At 40.9% G+C, this 19,902-nt stretch overlaps 3 protein-coding genes across 4 annotated transcripts; all 3 read left to right on the plus strand.

Moving 5' to 3' along the window:
• Positions 1-994: 994 nt before the first annotated feature.
• timm10b (translocase of inner mitochondrial membrane 10 homolog B (yeast)) lies at positions 995-3,274 on the plus strand. The gene is made up of 3 exons (XM_056397270.1): positions 995-1,265; positions 1,361-1,456; positions 1,985-3,274. Exons 1-3 carry the CDS (start codon positions 1,239-1,241, stop codon positions 2,639-2,641), a joined length of 780 nt encoding a protein of 259 aa, XP_056253245.1. The 5' UTR covers positions 995-1,238; the 3' UTR covers positions 2,642-3,274.
• A 2,009-nt stretch (positions 3,275-5,283) lies between these two features.
• On the plus strand, positions 5,284-12,362 carry ilk (integrin-linked kinase). The gene is made up of 13 exons (XM_056398432.1): positions 5,284-5,421; positions 5,945-6,103; positions 8,142-8,307; positions 8,436-8,531; positions 8,677-8,773; positions 8,908-8,991; positions 9,075-9,160; positions 9,255-9,364; positions 10,678-10,805; positions 11,013-11,134; positions 11,223-11,322; positions 11,551-11,681; positions 11,840-12,362. The coding sequence occupies exons 2-13, from the start codon at positions 6,015-6,017 to the stop codon at positions 11,987-11,989; spliced, it is 1,359 nt and encodes a 452-aa protein (XP_056254407.1). The 5' UTR covers positions 5,284-5,421; positions 5,945-6,014; the 3' UTR covers positions 11,990-12,362.
• A 625-nt stretch (positions 12,363-12,987) lies between these two features.
• smpd1 (sphingomyelin phosphodiesterase 1) lies at positions 12,988-19,863 on the plus strand. Of its 2 annotated transcripts, none has more exons than XM_056397652.1 (9): positions 12,988-13,229; positions 13,330-13,593; positions 15,073-15,393; positions 15,769-16,049; positions 16,426-16,599; positions 16,907-17,078; positions 17,356-17,432; positions 18,054-18,199; positions 18,293-19,863. In XM_056397652.1, exons 2-9 carry the CDS (start codon positions 13,375-13,377, stop codon positions 18,709-18,711), a joined length of 1,809 nt encoding a protein of 602 aa, XP_056253627.1. In that variant the 5' UTR covers positions 12,988-13,229; positions 13,330-13,374; the 3' UTR covers positions 18,712-19,863. The 2 variants fall into 2 exon arrangements, with proteins under 2 accessions (XP_056253627.1, XP_056253626.1); XM_056397651.1 differs by having other exon boundaries at positions 12,988-13,142.
• Positions 19,864-19,902: the final 39 nt, after the last annotated feature.

The raw sequence follows: 19,902 nt of genomic DNA on the forward strand, positions 1-19,902 counted from the left end.
TATGAACTGTACGTTTTCTAAACCTCATGTACATTATTATTTATATACATGTATATCTTTCTATATCTTATTACTTAATACAACTAAAATTCTGCAAACCGGAAGTGGAAGTCTTTTTCTGTGAGTGACGCCTCTTCACAGCATAGACGATCTTCGTTACAAACATGGCAGCGAGCAACGACGCTGAAGTCCGCTTCCGTTTCAGATTTAAGGGGAAAGTTAAGGGAAACCTGAGTTGCAGTGGTGATGCTGTTTTTCTACACCTCTTATTGTTGTGAAATAGTGTTAAATATTTTAGGTAAATTAAGCTTGAATAAAAGGTTATCATTTGAGTTAGTTAGTTAGTTAGCTGCAATTTGAGATGCAAAAAAAGTATATAAATATAATGTATATATAAAATAGCTCTATTTTCTGCAGTCTGTTTACGTCTCTATATTATAGATGCTACTTGGTATAAGAGCTGGTCACAGTACCATCTCCATAGATTTTCCCACCCTAATACAACCATAGTTTTAGGCCTACCTACCTTTGCCTACATTACCTATATCTGAATTTCGTACTCTCCTTCTGTGCATATTCTCACACAGGGAATGAGTCGACACAATAAAAACAAATTTGACTGAGACATGAGTTTGACTACATGACAGGAACAATTGCGACTCCCTAGTGAAATCTGTACTTGTGTTATATGTTTTAAAACCATATTTACTATGTGATACCTGTGTGAAAGTAAAGGAAACTATTTGACCAGTCTAAATGTAGTGGTTCTTAATCTGGACTTGGTCTAGATGTTAAAAAAAATAAAATAAAAACAGAAAAGTGAAATCTCCAAATTTGACAGTGGGTTTCAGACAGCGTTAAGGGTTTACCTATAAGGTCTAACACACCTCCACGATAGTAAGAGGTGCATGACACTGATCAGTGGCTCAGCAGTGTGTCTTAAACTTCCCTTAACTTCCCCTTTAACCTTGCCTTAACTGCCGAATCGGAAACTACGAATCGGAAGCTGACTTCATCGGTGTCAGGGAACATGTGAATGTCATGCCAGCTTAATCCACTACCTGAATCAGTTCATGCCTGGTTGCTTGTAGTTATAGGTGAAAGTTGGCATGTAAATTACATCTTGCAGGACTGTGCCTTCGTTCACCTCAGACAGCTCAGAATCGGGAAGAATCTGACTTAGCTGATTCATTAACTAGCCTGCTAATGTTAGCATTTTAGCTTCAGACGGAATCGCGATGGATCCTGACCAACAACTGAGAAATGTAAGTCACTCTCGCATTCACTGACAGCTACATTCAGTTTAATTGCAAGTGAACACACGTTTGATAGTGAGCTTGACTGGATGTGTCTCTTGCAGCTGCGGGATTTTCTTCTGGTTTACAACCGCATGACTGAAATCTGCTTCCAGCGATGCACCAGCAACTTCAACTACAGAAACCTCACCATGGACGAGGTAAAGACTACATTTATACTGTTGCTGCTTTGATTGTTTTGCCCCGCTGCGTGTTTCATCATCTTTACTTAACCTGCCCTTTCTCTGCTGGTATATTACATATTACATTACAAGTATAAGGACATCCCGACAGTACATCCATTAATGAAACTGCTGAGCATTTCAGTCCTAAACTTTTGGCATGAATATGCTGCTCAGCCTCTGTACCCTCTTCTGGAAAGTCTTCCCATAAGAGTTTGGAACCTGGCTGCAGGGGATTGCTCCCATTCAGCCCCTGGAGCATTAGTGAGGTCGGGCACTGATATTGGGTGATATGTGGTTGAGGTCAGGGCACTGCAGGCTAGTGACGTAGCATTGTTCATGGGGCACAGGGGTAAACATTTCCATTGATTGCAACCAAGGGCCTAAACCACAGAAGAAAAAACAGACCACATATGAACATGTCTACATACTTTTGGCCAAATAGTGTATGATGAACACATACTGTAGTTACTGACTTATCACCTCTGGTTTCTGGTGCCTGTCCAGGAGCGCTGTGTGGACAGCTGTGCGGGGAAACTGATTCGGTCTAACCACCGCCTGATGGGCACCTATGTGCAGCTGATGCCTCGGATGGTGCAGCGCCGGATGGAAGAGATGGAGAGCAAGGCTGCAGAGAATGCCAAGGCAGCAGAGGCAGCGACTTCTGCATCTATAGGGCCTCCTGCCACAGAGGCCCTACCTGCGTCTCCAAGCCCCTTCACCTCGTCTCCATCCCCACAAATACCTGCACTGTTGACCCCTATAGCGACTGATGTCGGACCAGAGGCCCATGGCTCAGTCTTAAAGCCAGCAGGATTAGATATTCCAGTAGAGCTGGAGGCTGCTGTGTCCAAATCCACAACAGCCACTGCGGCCAAATTATCTGCCGCCGCACCACTAACACCTGCAACTGAAACAATAAATACTTCAGTACTTAATAAAGCTGACAATGGACCATCTTATACTGCAGGCTTTCCTCAGCCGCCCATAGCTGGCTCCCAAACTGAGTCTGTAAGCTCAGTGCCTGTGTTTATGCCATCTAAATCAACCTTATCAGAAAATGCTCTTGTGTCAACAGTCGCTGCACCTACAGTCGCAAAATCGACAGAGAGCCTGTCGGGCCAAGAGAGAGCCCCAGAGGTTCCCCCTCCGTCAGGCCAGTAATGATGCCCAGTCCGGGTCAGTCTCAGCTTGTCAAACTCCCACCACAACCAACACAAATCTGATGAGTAGCTCATTAATGGCAATCCCAAACAATGATGTTATTCTCTGTATTGCTGAAAAGAATAGTTGATTAATGGATTGACGTAAATTATAAAATAACTTAACCGTTATATATGATATCATCATGACATGTCATATATAACTAACGTTTTCATAGTGTAATTTAAAAAGTCTTTGAGGTTTTGTTTTTCATTATGTGATTGACAAAGTTAGCAACATGAAGACCTCATTTTACACTCTGCTAACTTGTGACTGGCAAAATCCAGGTGTTAAACTCTCTGTTGTTTTGTCATGAAAGGCAGTAACAAGAATTAATTTTTAATATGTGTATATAAGCGTGTCTGTGCAGTGGTGAGAATATTGCCAGTCAGATCTCCACAGTGATCAGTCTTCAGTCTGCAGACCTGGATTGTGGAAGCTTGATCACATTTGGACTTAAGTCTGGACTTTCAAAAGCCTGGACGGCTCAGTCTGATTATTCCCCAAACACACTCAGTCCTGTTAATTGTTTTGTAGGTTGACACAGCAACAGCAAAAATGGTAATTATCAGCAATAAACGAGAGTATTCGATACCTTTTTGTCAAGCTTTCTTCATTTTAAATGCCCCAGTGACATGTTGTATTTGTTATTTGCAAACATTGAAGGCCTTCCTGCTGCCGGATGCCCTAACACAGCAGTGAGCTGGGGCGTATGCCACATGCTCTCATCGCTGTGGGTGTGAATCCAGTTCATGACTTTGTCACATATCATCACCTCTCTCTCCTCCCATCATTTCCTGTCTTTGCACTGTACATGTTATGTTCTCTATAATCCAGCAGCAAAGGCATGATAAGAGATCTTAAAACGGTATTCCCGGTGGCTTTATTCCTCGACCGCAAGCTTTGTGATCTGTCAGCCAACAGCTGTGACAGTCCAGGATTGTAGAAGAAATTTGTCTCCTTTAGATTGAGTATGAACATGGTTGGTTCAAACCATTGTTTGGATGATATGGTCATATTATAGTCAGGATGTTTAGCCGCCCTGTTGCTGTAGAGTCGGAGCCAATGAGATTTACAGTTCCTGTTAGGAACCAGCTAGTTGAAGAAAACAGATTTGGTAATTTCTGCGGCACGTGGAATTGCAAGTGTCATTTTACTAAAAAAAAAAAAAAAACCTTTTAAAGTCTCTTTTGGAATCACTGATAATCAGTCTTGTGAGGTACTGTTTTAGTTAATTGATGCACTTTAAGGACAACAAATGGTAAAAAAAAAATATAAAACTTGTTAAACTGTAAATAACAAATATCGCAAATACAACAAAGAGGCTATAAAGTGTCCTTAAAGGCTTTTTTTTAATAACCATATGTAAGGTATCCTTTAATAAAGATGTTTATGTATTTATGTTAAAAGAACGAATTTCAGCAGATATATCCTTTGATTTTGTTTTTTAAGTCTCAAACTTTGATATGAGTATCAGGCCCAAAGATCCAGTATCGGTCAGGCTCGAATTCAACATGAACATGTCTTTCTCACACTAGATAATTTGATTTGTTATAGCAGGAAAAATACAGGTGGTACCAACAACGTTACCTATAGATCAAGTGTCCCAGCGAGCCGAGACAGTGAGCCAGCACACACAGCGCCAGGAACCTGAAACTGAAGCAAAGGCGAAGGGAATTCATTTCAAATTCATTTTATTATTTACACCTGTGCTTTTCCTACTGTTACAATGTGACACAGTCTTCTGGGAAAAAAGGCTTGTTATATTCTAATCAACATTTATAACTGATAAAACATAAATAATAAATAAGAGTATTGACAAGTCTATTTTTCAACTGCAACAGTCCCTAATCAGTACACATGGGCCTTTTTCATGGAAAACATTATAGCATACCACAGTAGGAAATGCACAGGTGTACGTAATCAAATTAATGAAGGCAAAACACTTCAGAACAGACCCATCGTTAATGTTACTAGTTACACCTGTGCTTTTCTTACTATGAAAAATTAAACATGTCAACACCTATCTTGGTCAGAATTCTTTATAAGCAAAACCAGAGTTTTTAGGTGCCTCATCAAAAGTGTTTACGTAAAAGGAAAAGAGAAAAAGAAAAATGTGAGCAATGTGTGTCACTAGATTTTAAACTCTCTAGATTTTGATATTGGTATCAGCATCAGTCAGCCCCCACTATAGGCTATGAATTTATCACAGATAAGCAGATATTACAGGCAAACAAATAATAATAAAAAATAATTTCATTCTTGTTGATTTTCCTTCCTCTATATTCATGTGTCTTCATTAGTTTTATTTTTTCATACATTTAGAAAAAATAAAAATGTTTTTAGAGTTTAAATTTGCCTTTTGATACATCACAGTCTTAAATTTATGCTAACATTTATTCTGTGAATGCTTTCTTTCATTGAAAAGAAGAAAAAAAACCGCACAGCCACCTCACCTACCTTATCTCGTCATCTTCGGCCCCATTTAGTTTTACCCTTGGGTGTAGCATCATTGCATTGCCTCCAGCAGGGGGCGCTGTCGTGTGAGAGTCCCGGCACAGGGCAGAGCCAGTAGCGGAGCTCCTCTAACTTCTCACCAGTAGCTGCCTACATCAACTCCGAGGAGCGGGGCGTGGACTCAGACCGACCATTCCCTGCTCTTAAATTTGAGGAGACGACCGACTTTCGGGGGGAAAACGGAAAAAAACGAAACTGACAAGAAATCGATCGTTTGGCTCCAGGTAAGAGTTTTGAGAACGCGTTTGTTTGTTTAATGGTTTTGTTTCCTTTGTGCTGGGGAGAGGTTGTAGTGGATGTCCAACTTCACTTTGACTTTTTAACAATAGATTTCAAAGTGATCCAACAGGCCAGCCCATCCGATTCCACGGAGGAAGATAAAGCCATGGGGAAATGTGGGAAATGTGAATAAATGTACAGCTATTTAAGTACTTGGATTCACAGTTTTATAACTCTACACTACTAATCAGTATAAAACTTAAAAGACTGGATTAAAATGAGAATGAATGTCTAGTAATATACTATAAATGTACAGTTAGGCTCACTCACGAATGGATACTGTTCTTTTCATCACACATTAATGTCACAATATGGACATTAACTTAATACAAGTCATCGGAGGCTCAGAAGACAGGGAGTAATGTCTGTTTACCTGCATGTATCAGCCCCCCCAGGGAAGATGCACAGTGTGTAGCAAAAGAATCTGTACAAACCATAATAGGAGTCTTTGTTTATCACCTTTTGCAGGCTACATGCTCCTGATCTTGAAAGAGATTGAAAGAGCAAAGAGTCAAGCGAGGGAACCTACAGCATAGCTATGGATGACATCTTCACACAGTGTCGAGAAGGCAACTCTGTGGCTGTTCGTCTGTGGTTGGACAACACAGAGAATGACCTCAACTTGGGGTAAGCGGATATATCTGCACACACTCCCCTCAAATATACAAAGCTTGAAGATGACTGTGTTACAGATGACTATAATGCCATTGCAATAACACATGGAGTACAGTGGCTTATGATTGGAGCAGTCTTTAAAGCAAACGTACCACATTTGGTATGGTAGGTGAGCGATTCTCTGCTCGTGTGTGTGTGTGTGTGTGTGTGCATACAAAAGCAACCCTTGGCACATTAGAGGTGGACAAATAGTTTCCATATTGTGCTCTCTCTGCAACTCCACATACTGCTGAACATCACCCAGCTTTGGTAATTCCAGTCCAGTTTGTACTTTTTCCCCCTTTTCTTCTTGGATTTCTCTCCTCATGATGTCATCTCTAAAAACTGTGTGTGTGTGTGTGTGTATTAAATCAGTGGGTGATTTTGGGAGGTTGTGCGGTGACATAAATGACTCAGACGACTGAATATAACCTGAAACTCATCGTACACTGGACTGAAAAACACAGACAGACTTTAGTTTGTAGTGCTGAAACAATTTGGTTGACAGAAAATCAATCAAAAACACATCTGATAGTCAGGTAATTGTTTTAAATTGAATAACTGGGATTTCATACTGTTGGTCTGACAAAACAACCACTTTGAAGATGTTTTCTGGGAATAAGCGACTGGCTTTTTTTGACATATTATACATTAAAAAAATAATTAATTAATCTAAAATGGAAGCGATTAGATGAATTTATAATACTCATGAGTTGCAGTCCTATTAGATATAAAGAGCACTTCTGCCTGTTTACATAATTCCCTAGCTAGAGAGAAGCTAGAAGACCTCACTGCTAAAGACCTTTGTTATCTCATTCTTGGGCCAGGCCATATATGTGCAGTTTGTTGACGTTGACTTTGAGGGCTGCAGAGCTGCTAGCCAACCACGCAACAGCCAAGGCCATTTCCTCTCTTCAACTCCATACAGGGCCAGGCCCTCGCTGACAGAGCTTCTCAGGCAGCTAGCTGCAGTCCCACATAAACATCTGAGAGACCAGTCATTATGCTGGAGGCCTTGCTTTGGCTGTTAGTCTGAGGAGGCTCAACTTTGTGAAGTGGCCTTTTTTTCCCCCTTCAGCGTAACCAATAATATGTACTAAGTGTTATACATTGGAAAGTATGTCGCTTAGTAGGAATTAAAATTTTAGATCTCCCCTGGGAGTGAGCAACACAGGAAGACACTTGGAAAAAAAAAAAAAAAAAAAGGCGAGAGAATGTGTTGCTGAGGATTCCACTGTGTATTTTCTACTCTGTCATTCCTGAGTTTTTTTCCCTGTTACTTTTTATAGCACACAGGGTTGTGCAGACTATGAACTGTCTGTCGACAGTGCTGGATCAGAATTGACAGAGAATGTGACTAACTGCTGTTTCACTTTAGTGTGAGCAAGTACTGTAGCCATTTCCTACGGACTATACAAGCCCTCTTGAGTTTTATTGTTAAATATAGTGTAAAGTTTGTGGCTTTGCAGGGAATTGTGAGAAGCCCCAGCAGCTGCCTCGGGGTCAGCTAATGTAAAGGACTCAATTGGGTGAAGGGGGCCAGTCACACGTAGGTGATAGTTTGGCTCCTTGCAGACTGCAGCAGTGCTATGTACGCTGTCTGTGTGTTTCCGTCTTTGAATATGTTAGCAGGCATTCCAGCTTGCACAGACATATTTATCACTGGGCCAGTCATCAAATGGGTAAAGGCTGCAGGCAGAGCAAGGAAGCATGTGCTTAAGTCTAAATAAAGATTTGTAGGTTGAGGATGTGAGAACCTGTGTGAGTGTCAAAGAAAGAACGACACAGATAGTATTTTGTCAGCTGACATATGCTTAGAGTTGTTAAGAAAGCCCACCAGCAATGTCATACACACAAAGCAACAAAGTACGTCTTTACCTCTAAATGTTGCCAACCTATGATTATAAAGCTTTAAAAAGCAGGTCTATCACAGCTTAAAGATTGCTGAGCTAATTATCTTAGGATTTCTCCTTCTTTGCTCTTCATTCTCTTTGTGTGTCTTGTGCTTTAGTGATGACCATGGCTTCAGCCCCCTCCACTGGGCATGCAGGGAAGGGAGGAGCGGTGTTGTTGACATGCTCATCATGAGAGGTGCTCGTATTAACGTGATGAACCGTGGTGACGATACCCCATTGCATCTCGCCTCCAGTCATGGACACAGAGACATCGTGGCTAAGGTAAACACAGTCAGACATACATATATGGTAACAACTGGGCCGTGCGTGTGTTGTTTATAGACGGTCTGAGGGGAGAAAACTTGCCCCTGTTGTTCCGTTTTCTAACTTTCTAACTTTGTGAATGCCAGCTGATTCAGTGCAAAGCAGACCCCAACACAGTCAACGAGCATGGAAACACACCACTCCACTACGCCTGCTTCTGGGGTCAAGATGAAGTGGCAGAGGTTAGTTGAAATACACACACAGAGATTCTCCACTTCTTTTTTCACAGTCTGTTGGCTAAAAAATGTATATAGGTTCTTCCAATCCAGAACCTATGCTTGTAATCCAATCTGTACATACATAACACAGTTTAACCCCTGGTTTTAGGACTTGGTGGCCAGTGGTGCCCAGGTGTGTGTATGTAACAGGTATGGACAGACACCTCTGGATAAGGCCAAGCCTCACCTAAAACAGCTCCTTCAAGGTCAGAAATTATTTGTGGGCATTTTAACACATTAAGAGGTTATTCATATGAAAGAAGAAAATCATCACGTTGGCAAAACTCAAGTTTCACCACTTTATTTTGTATTGTTACTTCTTTTTTGCGTATGTGTTTAGAAAAGGCAGAGAAAATGGGCCAGAGTATGACCAAAGTCCCCTATAAGGAAACTTTCTGGAAGGGCACCATGCGAACACGACCTCGTGAGTATCATTTCATTAAAAGGAAAGAATCAACATCTCAAATCAGGATATTTTTGTGATTATTTACATTTCTGCTCTTACAGGTAATGGGACCCTCAACAAGCAGGCTGGTATTGATTTTAAGCAGCTTTCACTCCTGGCAAAGATCAATGAAAATCAGTCTGGAGAGGTCAGTTGCAATCAGTGTTTACTGTTTTTTTTTTTTTTGTATTTTTCAGCTCACCTGTTGTTTACTAGACTATGATCATTTGCTCTGTCTGCAGTTATGGCAGGGCCGGTGGCAAGGGGATGAGATTGTAGTGAAGGTGCTACAGGTGAGAGACTGGACCACCAGGAAGAGCAGAGACTTCAACGAAGAGCATCCAAAACTAAGGTTTGTTATTGTGGTTAAATATGGTGTCTCCATGCAGAATAGTTACATAAGGATTCATTTATGGGCATCACTGGGTCATGTGCTGTCAATCTGTTTGCTTGCATAAACTGAGGCTAATACATTTGTTTTTGCTGTTTCTCTCTCTTCACATCCGGGTAAACAAAGTGCTAATGTGATGTGGGATGTGATTGATTAGTGGTGATTGAGGTCAGTGGTGAATAAGAACTTCGGATCTTGTGCAATAAGCAGAGGATTTATTTTTATTGTTAGAGGTCAAAGGAATGACTTTTGGTTGGTGTTGCAGTGAAATATTCCTTGGCCCTCTTCCCCATGTCATGTGTCCTGCTCTACAGTGTGAAAAACCACAAACCTCCCTCTGTTAGTAAACATGAATTCCGCTATGGCATGAAATTAACTTAAAAATGGAACCTTATTCTGAATCCTGTGTGTCATTATTGCATTGGCCCATGTTGATGTTCTTGTATCAGTTTGTGCATTATGTTCTTACTTGCCAAATAATTGCCCAAATGGCAAAGAGTTGCATCTTTCCTATGTTGAAACGTGTACAGACAATAGCAAGAGAGGATTTTGTCGAGCTGAAAGTCAACTCAGACAAACATGTTAAGACAGGTTTAGCGGAGCCCGAAGAAGGACAGCTGCATTCAGTGAATCATTATTGATTAAATTACGGCTGTGTGACGTACATATATCGAATGAGCTACTCACGAGCATGTGTGACAGGTACTATATCCGACCAGATTAGCATATTACCTATCCTTCGACAAGCTTAGTCAGTCCCACCAACCTCAGACCCTCATGAAGTGAAAAGAAAAACTCGCAACAAAACCTTAAATAGAACAAGAATGAGAGAAACCTCTGAGCAGGCCAAGTCAAAGAATGATCCCCCACCAGGAAGGCGGAGTGTGCAGTAGGAAGAACTTGGCAGTGTGGTTCCGTGTTGGCTTTAGTTCTTGCCCTCTTTTGGGAATTGATGCCAATATAAAAGCACAAAAAAAAATTCAGAGGCAACATAAAATCTGACATGGATTGCAAAAATGAAAGAGCTTCAGATAAAGAAAAACTACTGTTCAGCTTAACTTGTAATGGTGTACAATAATAAGGATTGTTGAAGAGTTTTCTTCATGCAGAGCAAGTTATAGGAGACATTTCTTATTTCCATGTTCTGAACTGGTTAATTCCTTATCAGCTGGGAAAGACTTCCATTTTTGAAGAAGATATAAATGCTTACTTTTGTCTTCCTTTTTTTTTAACATTACACACATGTTCTTGCTCTGTCTGTCGTGTCTCCCTAGGATCTTTTCTCATCCAAATATTCTGCCTGTTCTCGGGGCCTGTCAGTCGCCTCCATCCCCTCACCCCATCATCATTACCCACTATATGCCTTACGGATCCCTCTACAACATACTCCACCAGGGCACTAGTAAGTGATTCAAGCACATGTATGAAACGGAAATGAATAAAATTTGCATTGAGGTTTATTCCATCCCCAAAGCACTATGGCTGAGGATTGCTACTGTAGATGGAGGACATCACACAACCATCTTCACCCCACTGTACTCTTTACCCTTCCTCCGGCCCTTCTTGTCTCCTTGTCCTCCTCTGTCTTTGTCTTCCCTCCCTTTCTCAGCTCTGGTGGTCGACCAAAACCAAGCAGTGAAGTTTGCATTGGACATTGCCAGCGGCATGGCTTTCCTCCACACCTTAGAACCAATGGTTTCAAGGCTTTACCTCAACAGTAAGCACGTCATGGTAAGTACCGTCTTTGACCACTGAAAGATCTTAGTCTATCACTGCCACTGCACTAACACACTATTAAGCTGATGTGATGAATTTGCAGATTGATGAGGACATGACAGCCAGAATAAGCATGGCAGATGCAAAGTTCTCCTTCCAGTGTCCTGGTCGTATGTACTCTCCAGCATGGATGGCCCCTGAAGGTAGTTATTCATTTTTGTTCCTGTTGGCTCCCCTCATTCCTGCCTAAATCCTGCTCCCATAATACCTCCATAGACTTTATGAGTCATACTGTACTATATAATTTAGTCCCTCTTCAGTGGCTGTCAAGCTGTTCATCTGGTGTGTTGCCCAAGTTACAGGATGAAAACAAACTCTACGAGTTATTCCATTATGTTTTATGGTTTTCCTTGTCCCTCTTTTTTTTTCAGCCCTGCAGAAGAGGCCTGAAGACATCAACAGGAGATCAGCTGACATGTGGAGCTTTGCAGTGTTACTATGGGAGCTGGTTACCAGGGAGGTCCCCTTTGCTGACCTCTCACACATGGAGATAGGCATGAAGGTAAGTGGGTGCAGCATTTATATACCCACAGGCCTACACTATATGTTCACATCCAGTATCTGTGTATTTCTTGGAAAACAAATACTGCTTAAAGAATAAAATGTTGAAAGTTATTACAATATTAACAGTGACTTTGAATCTCACTTCCCATTTCCCAGGTGGCTCTCGAGGGTCTTCGGCCCACCATTCCTCCAGGGATTTCACCTCATATCTGTAAGCTAATGAGGCTCTGCATGAACGAAGACCCAGCCAAGAGACCCAAGTTTGACATGATTGTCCCCATCCTGGAGAAGATGCAAGACAAGTGAATGCAACCGCAACAACTTGTGCACTCCTGTTATTATGTTTTTTATCATCAAACCACTCTTTATCTTCACTTCAATCATGTATCTGCTAAGCTGCTGTAAATAATGTCAGAGACCACTTAAGCTACACAATCCAAACAATAAGTATTATATTGCTTTTTTTGTATAATTTAAATTTGAGGTATAAATGTTCTTTAGCTATGTTGCTCTTTTATTATAGCTTAAACTGAAATGCTGGCAATCTTTTCAGTCCAGTGAGGATTATATTCAGTGATGTGTCAAGACACAATTGCTCAGAAACTGATCCAAAGAAATGTGTTGCTTTTCTACACATTAACAAATGCCAATGCAATAAATGTTTTATATTTATGACAAACCCGTTCTTTTATTTCGAGACATCATCTTTCTTAATGATCATGTTAGTTTAAAAAAAAAAAATAGCACGAGTTGAGCTTACTGGAAAGTTTTCCTGTGGCTTTCTTCAGTGGACGCAGTTTGCTGCTGGGCAAACTCTATCCACTGATGAAGGCCACAAGATGGGGCTGAAAGCTCCAGCTATGATTGATGATTATTCAACTGTCAAACACTATTTCCACTCACTTGCAGCTCAGCTCACTTCCAGATAACTGTTCTTTTTTGGGAGCTGTGTATGACAAATTAAATCTCTGATGGATTTTATAGCAGTATCATATTTATTTGGAAGTAGATGGGAGTAGTAACTTGGGGTTATGATTGTTTTTGTACTAGACTGTATGACTGACATGATGCAGCTTGAAAGGGAAACAAAGTACAAACATGCTGGTCAAAATGGTGTTGGTCGGGGGAGGCTGAAAAGTCAATGCATTCTGCTCGCAAAAACTGCAGGTGTAATTAATTGATAACTCAGCTGCGGTTAATGTCACAAATTTGCTCGCGGAAGAAAGGAGAGAGAAAAAAACTTGGGCACGTGATAAGTCAGCTGACTTTTTGTGCCTTTCACAAGCTCGCACAGTGAGCGTCATATCATAACAAGCAGTGTGCTGCAGACTGACGGGCTCGTCGACCTTTTTTTCCTCTGCTCTTTGTGGAGGTTGAAGCACGACTGTCTCCAATCTCCTGACCTGCCGGTGTTCACTGCTCCAAGTGGGGGAGACGACGACAGCACTTTTTTCCTGAGGTACAGTGGTAAAGGAGTAGCTAGCTAGCTACTTTGTTACCAGGGTTTTGCCGGTTCACATGAAGTGGAAAAGTTTGTGTCTTACGGGTGTGTGAGAGAGTCATTTATTCTCAAAGCTAAGTGTTAAGTTAAACCACTTCCTTGACGCCCCCCGCTTTTTGTGTGGTTTGGTTCATGTCTTACACAGTGGCTGCATACAAACACTTCTCGTGGGACACCTGCTGTCAGGACGATGAGACTCCCCACACTGCTGCCCTCTTTGGGGCTCATGACCTGCACACTGGTGCTAATGTTGCCGCTGTTAGCGTCCTGTCATCCAGCACGGACCTCAGGACAGCCCAGCCTGGTGTTCATGGAGCAGTTTAGTCGTCCACATCTCGGATTTAATTGGAGAAATATCACCTGCCCCCTGTGCAAAGCAGTCTTCACCATCCTTGATATCGCGCTTCTGGTAAAGTTTCTAAGTGTTTTACCCAGATTACTAAAGAGGATGCTGGTGCTCATTACAAGGTGTGACATCCCATTGGCTTTTAAAATAGCTCCTAAAATGAACTTAAATGTAATTAAACTGAGAAAAGCTACAACCAGTAAAATCATTCAACTGTGGTTCAACCAACTGCGACCCGCGGTTAAGTCCAGGAAATCAGAAATCTTAACTTGTTCATTAGCAGAATAAAAGTATAAGTAGTGGGCAAACAGAGGAAAGGAAGCATGCACTGGTGTGAAAAAACAAAACATTACAGTAATTTTGACAGCATATCTGCTTCACACACCTAGATAAAAAATAATGCACATGCTGCCTTTTTTTCAGTTTGTTCTGCAACTGTTCAGAGAAGTGAAATATTGTCAAGAGAAGTGTTGATTGAACTTTACCGTCACTCTGGAAGCTGCACTTTTGGTTGTTTCGCATTGTGTTTCATCATATCAAGAGGTGTTTTGTAATATTTTGTCTGCAAACATCATTTTTACATGAATGATGATAGACTACACCTCTCAGGATAATGCAAGAACAATTCAAAACATCACAAACTGCAACTTCCAAAATAAAGTTGAACAAGTCAACACCCCCTATAAAGTTTCAACAAAAACTGAACATTATAAGCTTCATGAGGATTGTAGTTGAGATCAAGACATGCTGTTCATTACCTTCATAATGATAAATGTAAGGGTAACTTAAACACATTGTTGATCCTGTCTTCTGTTTGCTCACTTCTTTTTGTTCTGTCTATAATCAGTTAAAGGTTTCTGACGGCCTAGTCTGAACTATGGGCTAAATTATTGCTTCATCTTTTGGTAATATTTCACTGATTGCTGTAGCGTCTGTCAGTTTGAAAATTACTTAATTCAAGATAATTTCTTTATCTAATCGTGATTCTTCATTACAATGTGATTTACAATAATGTGAGTAATTCACATCTTGTTGCTTAAAGTGCACATACTGCTTTGAATATAGGTTAACAAAAATGTTATTGTGACTTCTACAAGACAGGGTTACTCAAGTTTACAAGCAAATGCAGCATGTGACACTAAGGGCCCCATATGGAGAAGGACCGCTTCTTTTTCTGCCCCTCGTAAATGACATAATCTTTAGCACAAAACTTATACAGCATAAAAATGTGCTTGAGATATGTCAATCATATGGTCTCTTTTTGGACCTCAAGTGTTACTGTTGTACATTAGCTACAGCTGTTGTTCTCAGAAACGCACTTTCTAAACTGTTTATTGTTGAATTATCATTCAAGAGTGTGACTTGTGCATGTTATAGAGTGCCATATTGTGGCTTAGTAAATTGGACATTTTCATATGATTCAAGCTCATTTCAATTTTGTTGCTTTTTCAGGAAGTTTGAGGTTTTAACTTCAGACAGTGAAGCAATATTTTTCAATCCATTTCTTTGATTCTGTTCTGCCTTTTTTGTAACCTCTCCTAGAGTGATACAAATGAGGAGCGAGTGGCACGTGCAGTAGGTGAGGCATGTATCCGTCTCCATCTGGCTGATGAGCTGGTGTGTCGAGAAATAACAGAGCTGTTCAGGGATGACTTCATCCGGGCCCTGCAGGAGTCCCTGCTGTGGCCCAGTGAAGCGTGCGCCCTGCTGGTGGGGCCTTCCTGTGGTAAATTTGACATCTACGCACCCTGGAACATTACCTTACCAAAAGTCCCTAAGCCCCCTGTTGCACCACCCTCTCCTCCCAAACCTGGCTCTCCACAGAGCAGGATCCTGTTTTTAACTGACATCCACTGGGACAAGGTGAGTGTGTGCTGTTAAGAGGATAATCAAAGCAGAATTGTACTGAAGTAATTATAGCAAGTGCTGGTTTACAAATCTTTTAAGATGTGTGACAACATCCTGGATTTTTTTAAAGTGCCTTTAAAGTTGGTCTATCTGAAATTATGTGCCTTAAATGCAGTTTCATATTGACAGAGGACCACAAGGTTATACCATCCAAAAGGTTGAAGTTATTGATTTACCTGAAAGGATATTGGCGCTTTCCCAGGAAATCTGGAATGACTAAACTGAAAATGGGGGGGGGGCATGATTTTGATCACCTGACTTTGTTTTGGATCGAGTCCTGCTTTAAAAAAAAAAAAATAAATAAATAAATAAATTTATCTCCACTGACAGGAGTATGAAGCCGGCAGCGCTGCAGACTGCAAGGACCCTCTGTGTTGTCGTAAAGACTCAGGCTCTCCCAGCTGGAGGCGGAGAGAGGCTGGGTACTGGGGAACCTACAGTAAGTGTGACCTGCCTCTGCGTACAGTGGAGAACCTCCTGGAAAATGCTGCCAGAACCGGACCCTGGGACTGGGTCTACTGGACCGGAGATATACCAGCACACAATGTTTGGTCTCAGACCAGGAAACAACAGCTGTCAGAGCTTACAGTCATCTCCAGGCTCATCCACAAGTAATTTTCCTTTAAGATCAACTTTGAGTTTTTTGGCACGTGATAAAGATAATTGCTCGTTTCACACATAACATAGTGCATGTGTAGTCCTGTTACTACTGCAGATAGCTTTACCAGCAACTGACCTGTCAGAGTAGTTTCTAATAGAATAACTGATGAAACATAGTGTTCAAAATGTCAGCTATGTTGTGGGTGATCAACAGCTGCTATTGGATTGTCTGGATAACACAGTTGCTTGGATTTAACCTCCAATACTCTTGTACTCTGACTCACAGCCTGTTGATTGCATTCAGGATGTTTATGTAATGTTTGTCATGTGTTGCCTGGAATTGATCCAAACGGCTATTGACTCTCTTTTTTTCTGTTTTCTGTGCAGGCACCTGGGACCTAATGTGACAGTTTACCCTGCCGTAGGAAACCATGAGAGTACGCCAGTAAACAGCTTCCCACCACCCTTTGTACATGGTAACAGATCCTCCGCCTGGCTCTACAATACAATGGCAGAGGAGTGGTCAGCATGGTTACCAGAGCAAGCTTTGAACACTTTAAGGTTCTTGATATTCATGTTTTATTTTATCTAAATGCAAAACTTCTGTTATTTGGTTGTGTGTTGACATTGTTGTGCTGGTCAGGTCAACTTGTAGATAAGACGTAAATGCTGTTTCTAAATGAAAATGAACGTCCAGCAGAGGGTTTATTTTTAAATAAGTAGGAACTGTGTTTATGTCAGATGCTGGTTCTTCACCTTAGCTCTAACTCATTTGCAAACAGAAGTGGTCACATTTCACAGAATATTGTTCCCTATACAAAGATTTTGGAAATTTGTCCTTCAACTATGTCTGTGGGTCTAATTTCAGATATGGAGGATTCTACACAGTGGAGATTCAGCCTGGTCTGAGAGTGGTGTCCCTCAACATGAACTTTTGTGCCCGAGAGAATTTCTGGCTGATGGTGAACTCTACTGACCCTGCTAACCAGCTGCAGTGGCTAGTTCATGTACTCCAGGCCAGTGAGGACAAAGGAGAGAAGGTGAGTAGAGCAGCAAAAACAAAAGATGACATGAACACAGCAGAGTATGGGAAGATTTAGGGTTGAAAAGAAGACTGAAGGGTAGTTTGTTCACTTAACACTATCAAACTGAAAGAACACGAATCATGTCTTATGCTAGATCTGGATAATGACTTTCCGTCTTTTTCATTATACTGCCCTCTAGCAACTGGTGCTGAGCATGACATTGCAATAAAATATATTGTTTTATTAGTACAATAATCATCCTCTAACTGGTGTCATTTTCTCCGGTATTTAGGTACATATCATTGGTCACATCCCACCTGGCCTGTGTCTTGGAAGCTGGAGCTGGAACTACTATCACATTGTCAGCAGGTAGCTACACTGATCATTTGACCCCTAAAGATGCACAATCCCAGCACTATTACAAATTGAAGTTGTAGTGCAGTAAAGACAACTGCTGTAGCAGTGTCATTTTGTTCCCTGTTTACTTGCCGTTGTCACTGAGGGAAGGAGATTACATTCTCTGCGCTCAGCAGTTATTTCTTGCTGTGTGTGATTGTTGGTGAAGTTTCAGACCAGACTGTAATGCGGAACAATCATTTCCCCAAAAATGCTACTTGTCTGTTTTAGCTGCCCTCCTATATTAAGTGTAATTTCAGCTTATTGTAATCAATCCAATTTATCAGTAATTTGGGATCATTACTAATGTGAAGATAATTAAAAGTGGTTGACTTATTACCAACAACGCTTGTTTCACTTCCCCTTGTGTATTTGCATGGATAGAAGTTGCATCCAGAGGTTTTGCGTCTCTGTTTTCGTAAGCAGGACCGGAAGCTTTTTTTTTTGTATTTTATTTTATTTTATATTTATTATATATAACGTTAACATTGCTGCACGTGTCAGCCTGACTGTTTTCAACTTATCAGATGAGACGGGTTGTAAAGTTTTCACTAATTCTTGTTCAACATCCTCTATTTTTTTTTTTCTCCCCAGATATGAAAGTACAATTACGGGACAGTTTTTTGGCCATACACATCTGGATGAATTCCAAATGTTTTACGATGAGATGACGCTGACCCGCCCATTGGGAGTGGCATTCATTGCTCCCAGTGTCACTACTTATGTTAATCTTAACCCAGGTGAGTTTATAAACTAGTTGAGTGATCTTTTAACATTTCGAAAGGAACAAACAACACAGTTAAATAAAAAATGTATTGTTTTTCTCTTTCCAGGATACCGTGTCTACTATGTTGATGGGAATTACAAAGGTAGCTCTCATCTTGTGCTTGATCATGAAACCTACATCCTCAACCTCACAGAGGCAAACCACAGTCCAGGTGCACCATTCACCCCGGAACCAAACCCGAAATGGACACTGCTGTACCGCGCCACTGAGGCCTATGGTCTTTCCAGTCTGTTCCCTTCTGATTTCAATGGGCTGATTCGGACCTTTATTAATGATGACCGAGTTTTCCAAAAGTTCTGGTACTTAAGACATAAAGGACATGTGTCGGAGCCCTGCAAGGAGACCTGCAAAACCACAGTGCTTTGCTTTCTGCGAAGCGGGCGCTATGATGAGCTGGAGCAGTGCGACCTCCTCAATGGTTTTGGAGGAAACTTGGTTAAGGCTGCCAGAAAAACTCTTTGTTGATCTGAGGAAGTTTGGACTGACTGGTTGGGTAGGGAAAAAGCAATAGGACCAAAAACGAAATTTAGCCAGAAAAAGTTAATTCTTCCTGTTGCTGGTGGGTCAACAAGGATTGTTGTATGTTTGTCATTTATTACTGTAACAGTTTATGTAGATTTTGTAAAACCTGAGGGTGAGTCTGAAGAGTTCTGAGTTATGCCTTGTGTTGCCAGTGATGTTTTTACAAAAACATTTCACTTATTGTGCTTGGCAACAGGGCTTTGGGTTGCCTGTTGTTGTTTAGCAATGCCAATTGTGTTAAAGCTGCTTGAAAGTGTCCAGAATGATGTTCTGTTAAATGCTTGAAATGCACAAAATAGCAGGGGTTAAGTGCTTTGTTCAAGATTGTCATGATTTTGTAGTGGGTGCCTTGTGTCAGGGAAAATCCATCCTCAACAGCAATCTCTTAAAGGGTTAGATGCTTAAATGTGACTGCTACAACATGAAAATTATTTTCAGTGTTAATGTCCTTGAGGCTTATCAGGAGGATGGGTTTCATAAAATTTGGATGCTTTCGTCAGATTTTCTCCACACAGGAAATTTCATCAAATCCTTTCTTGGGACATAGCCATGACTTTGAAAGCAAACTTTCCACTGACTTTTTTTTTTTTTTTTTTACCTGTCCCACAATGCAATGTTCATATAGCATTTGTTAGGATTTGAAGATTTGTAAAACCATTCAGTAGGCCACTGACTTTATTGAGGACTGAGTTTTGCTAAGATGTTTTGCAGCTTACAGGATCTAAACTCCAATAATTTTGACAGTCCTCTGTGGGCACTGTTGTGGAGATTTCAGTCAGGTTTCACCTTAGTATCTACCTTAATGCGTGACACCATCTGCCTCAGCAAAGAAGTCTTCAAACCTAAAAGAGGATCAGTATTTCTCACTGAGGTTTACTTCTGTCTGCACTTTAATTCTTTTGTTGGCTAGTTAACTTCTAGGTTTAATAGAGAACAACTTTGATTGAGCTCAAGTGTGACAAGCTTGGGAAGAATTTCAGATCTTGATCTAAATGTGACCTGTGGTGTAACATGAGCATGACAAGAAATGCAACTTGTAAATTGAGCAATAATTTAAAGAGATTGTATAAATTATGAGTAAAAGATGAAATCTGATACACTTCTCCACTTATTTGTTGTGAGGGAAAAAATACT

The sequence above is a fragment of the Seriola aureovittata genome, chromosome 15 (assembly GCF_021018895.1).
Source record: "Seriola aureovittata isolate HTS-2021-v1 ecotype China chromosome 15, ASM2101889v1, whole genome shotgun sequence".
In the NCBI taxonomy this organism is placed as follows: Eukaryota; Metazoa; Chordata; class Actinopteri; order Carangiformes; family Carangidae; genus Seriola; species Seriola aureovittata.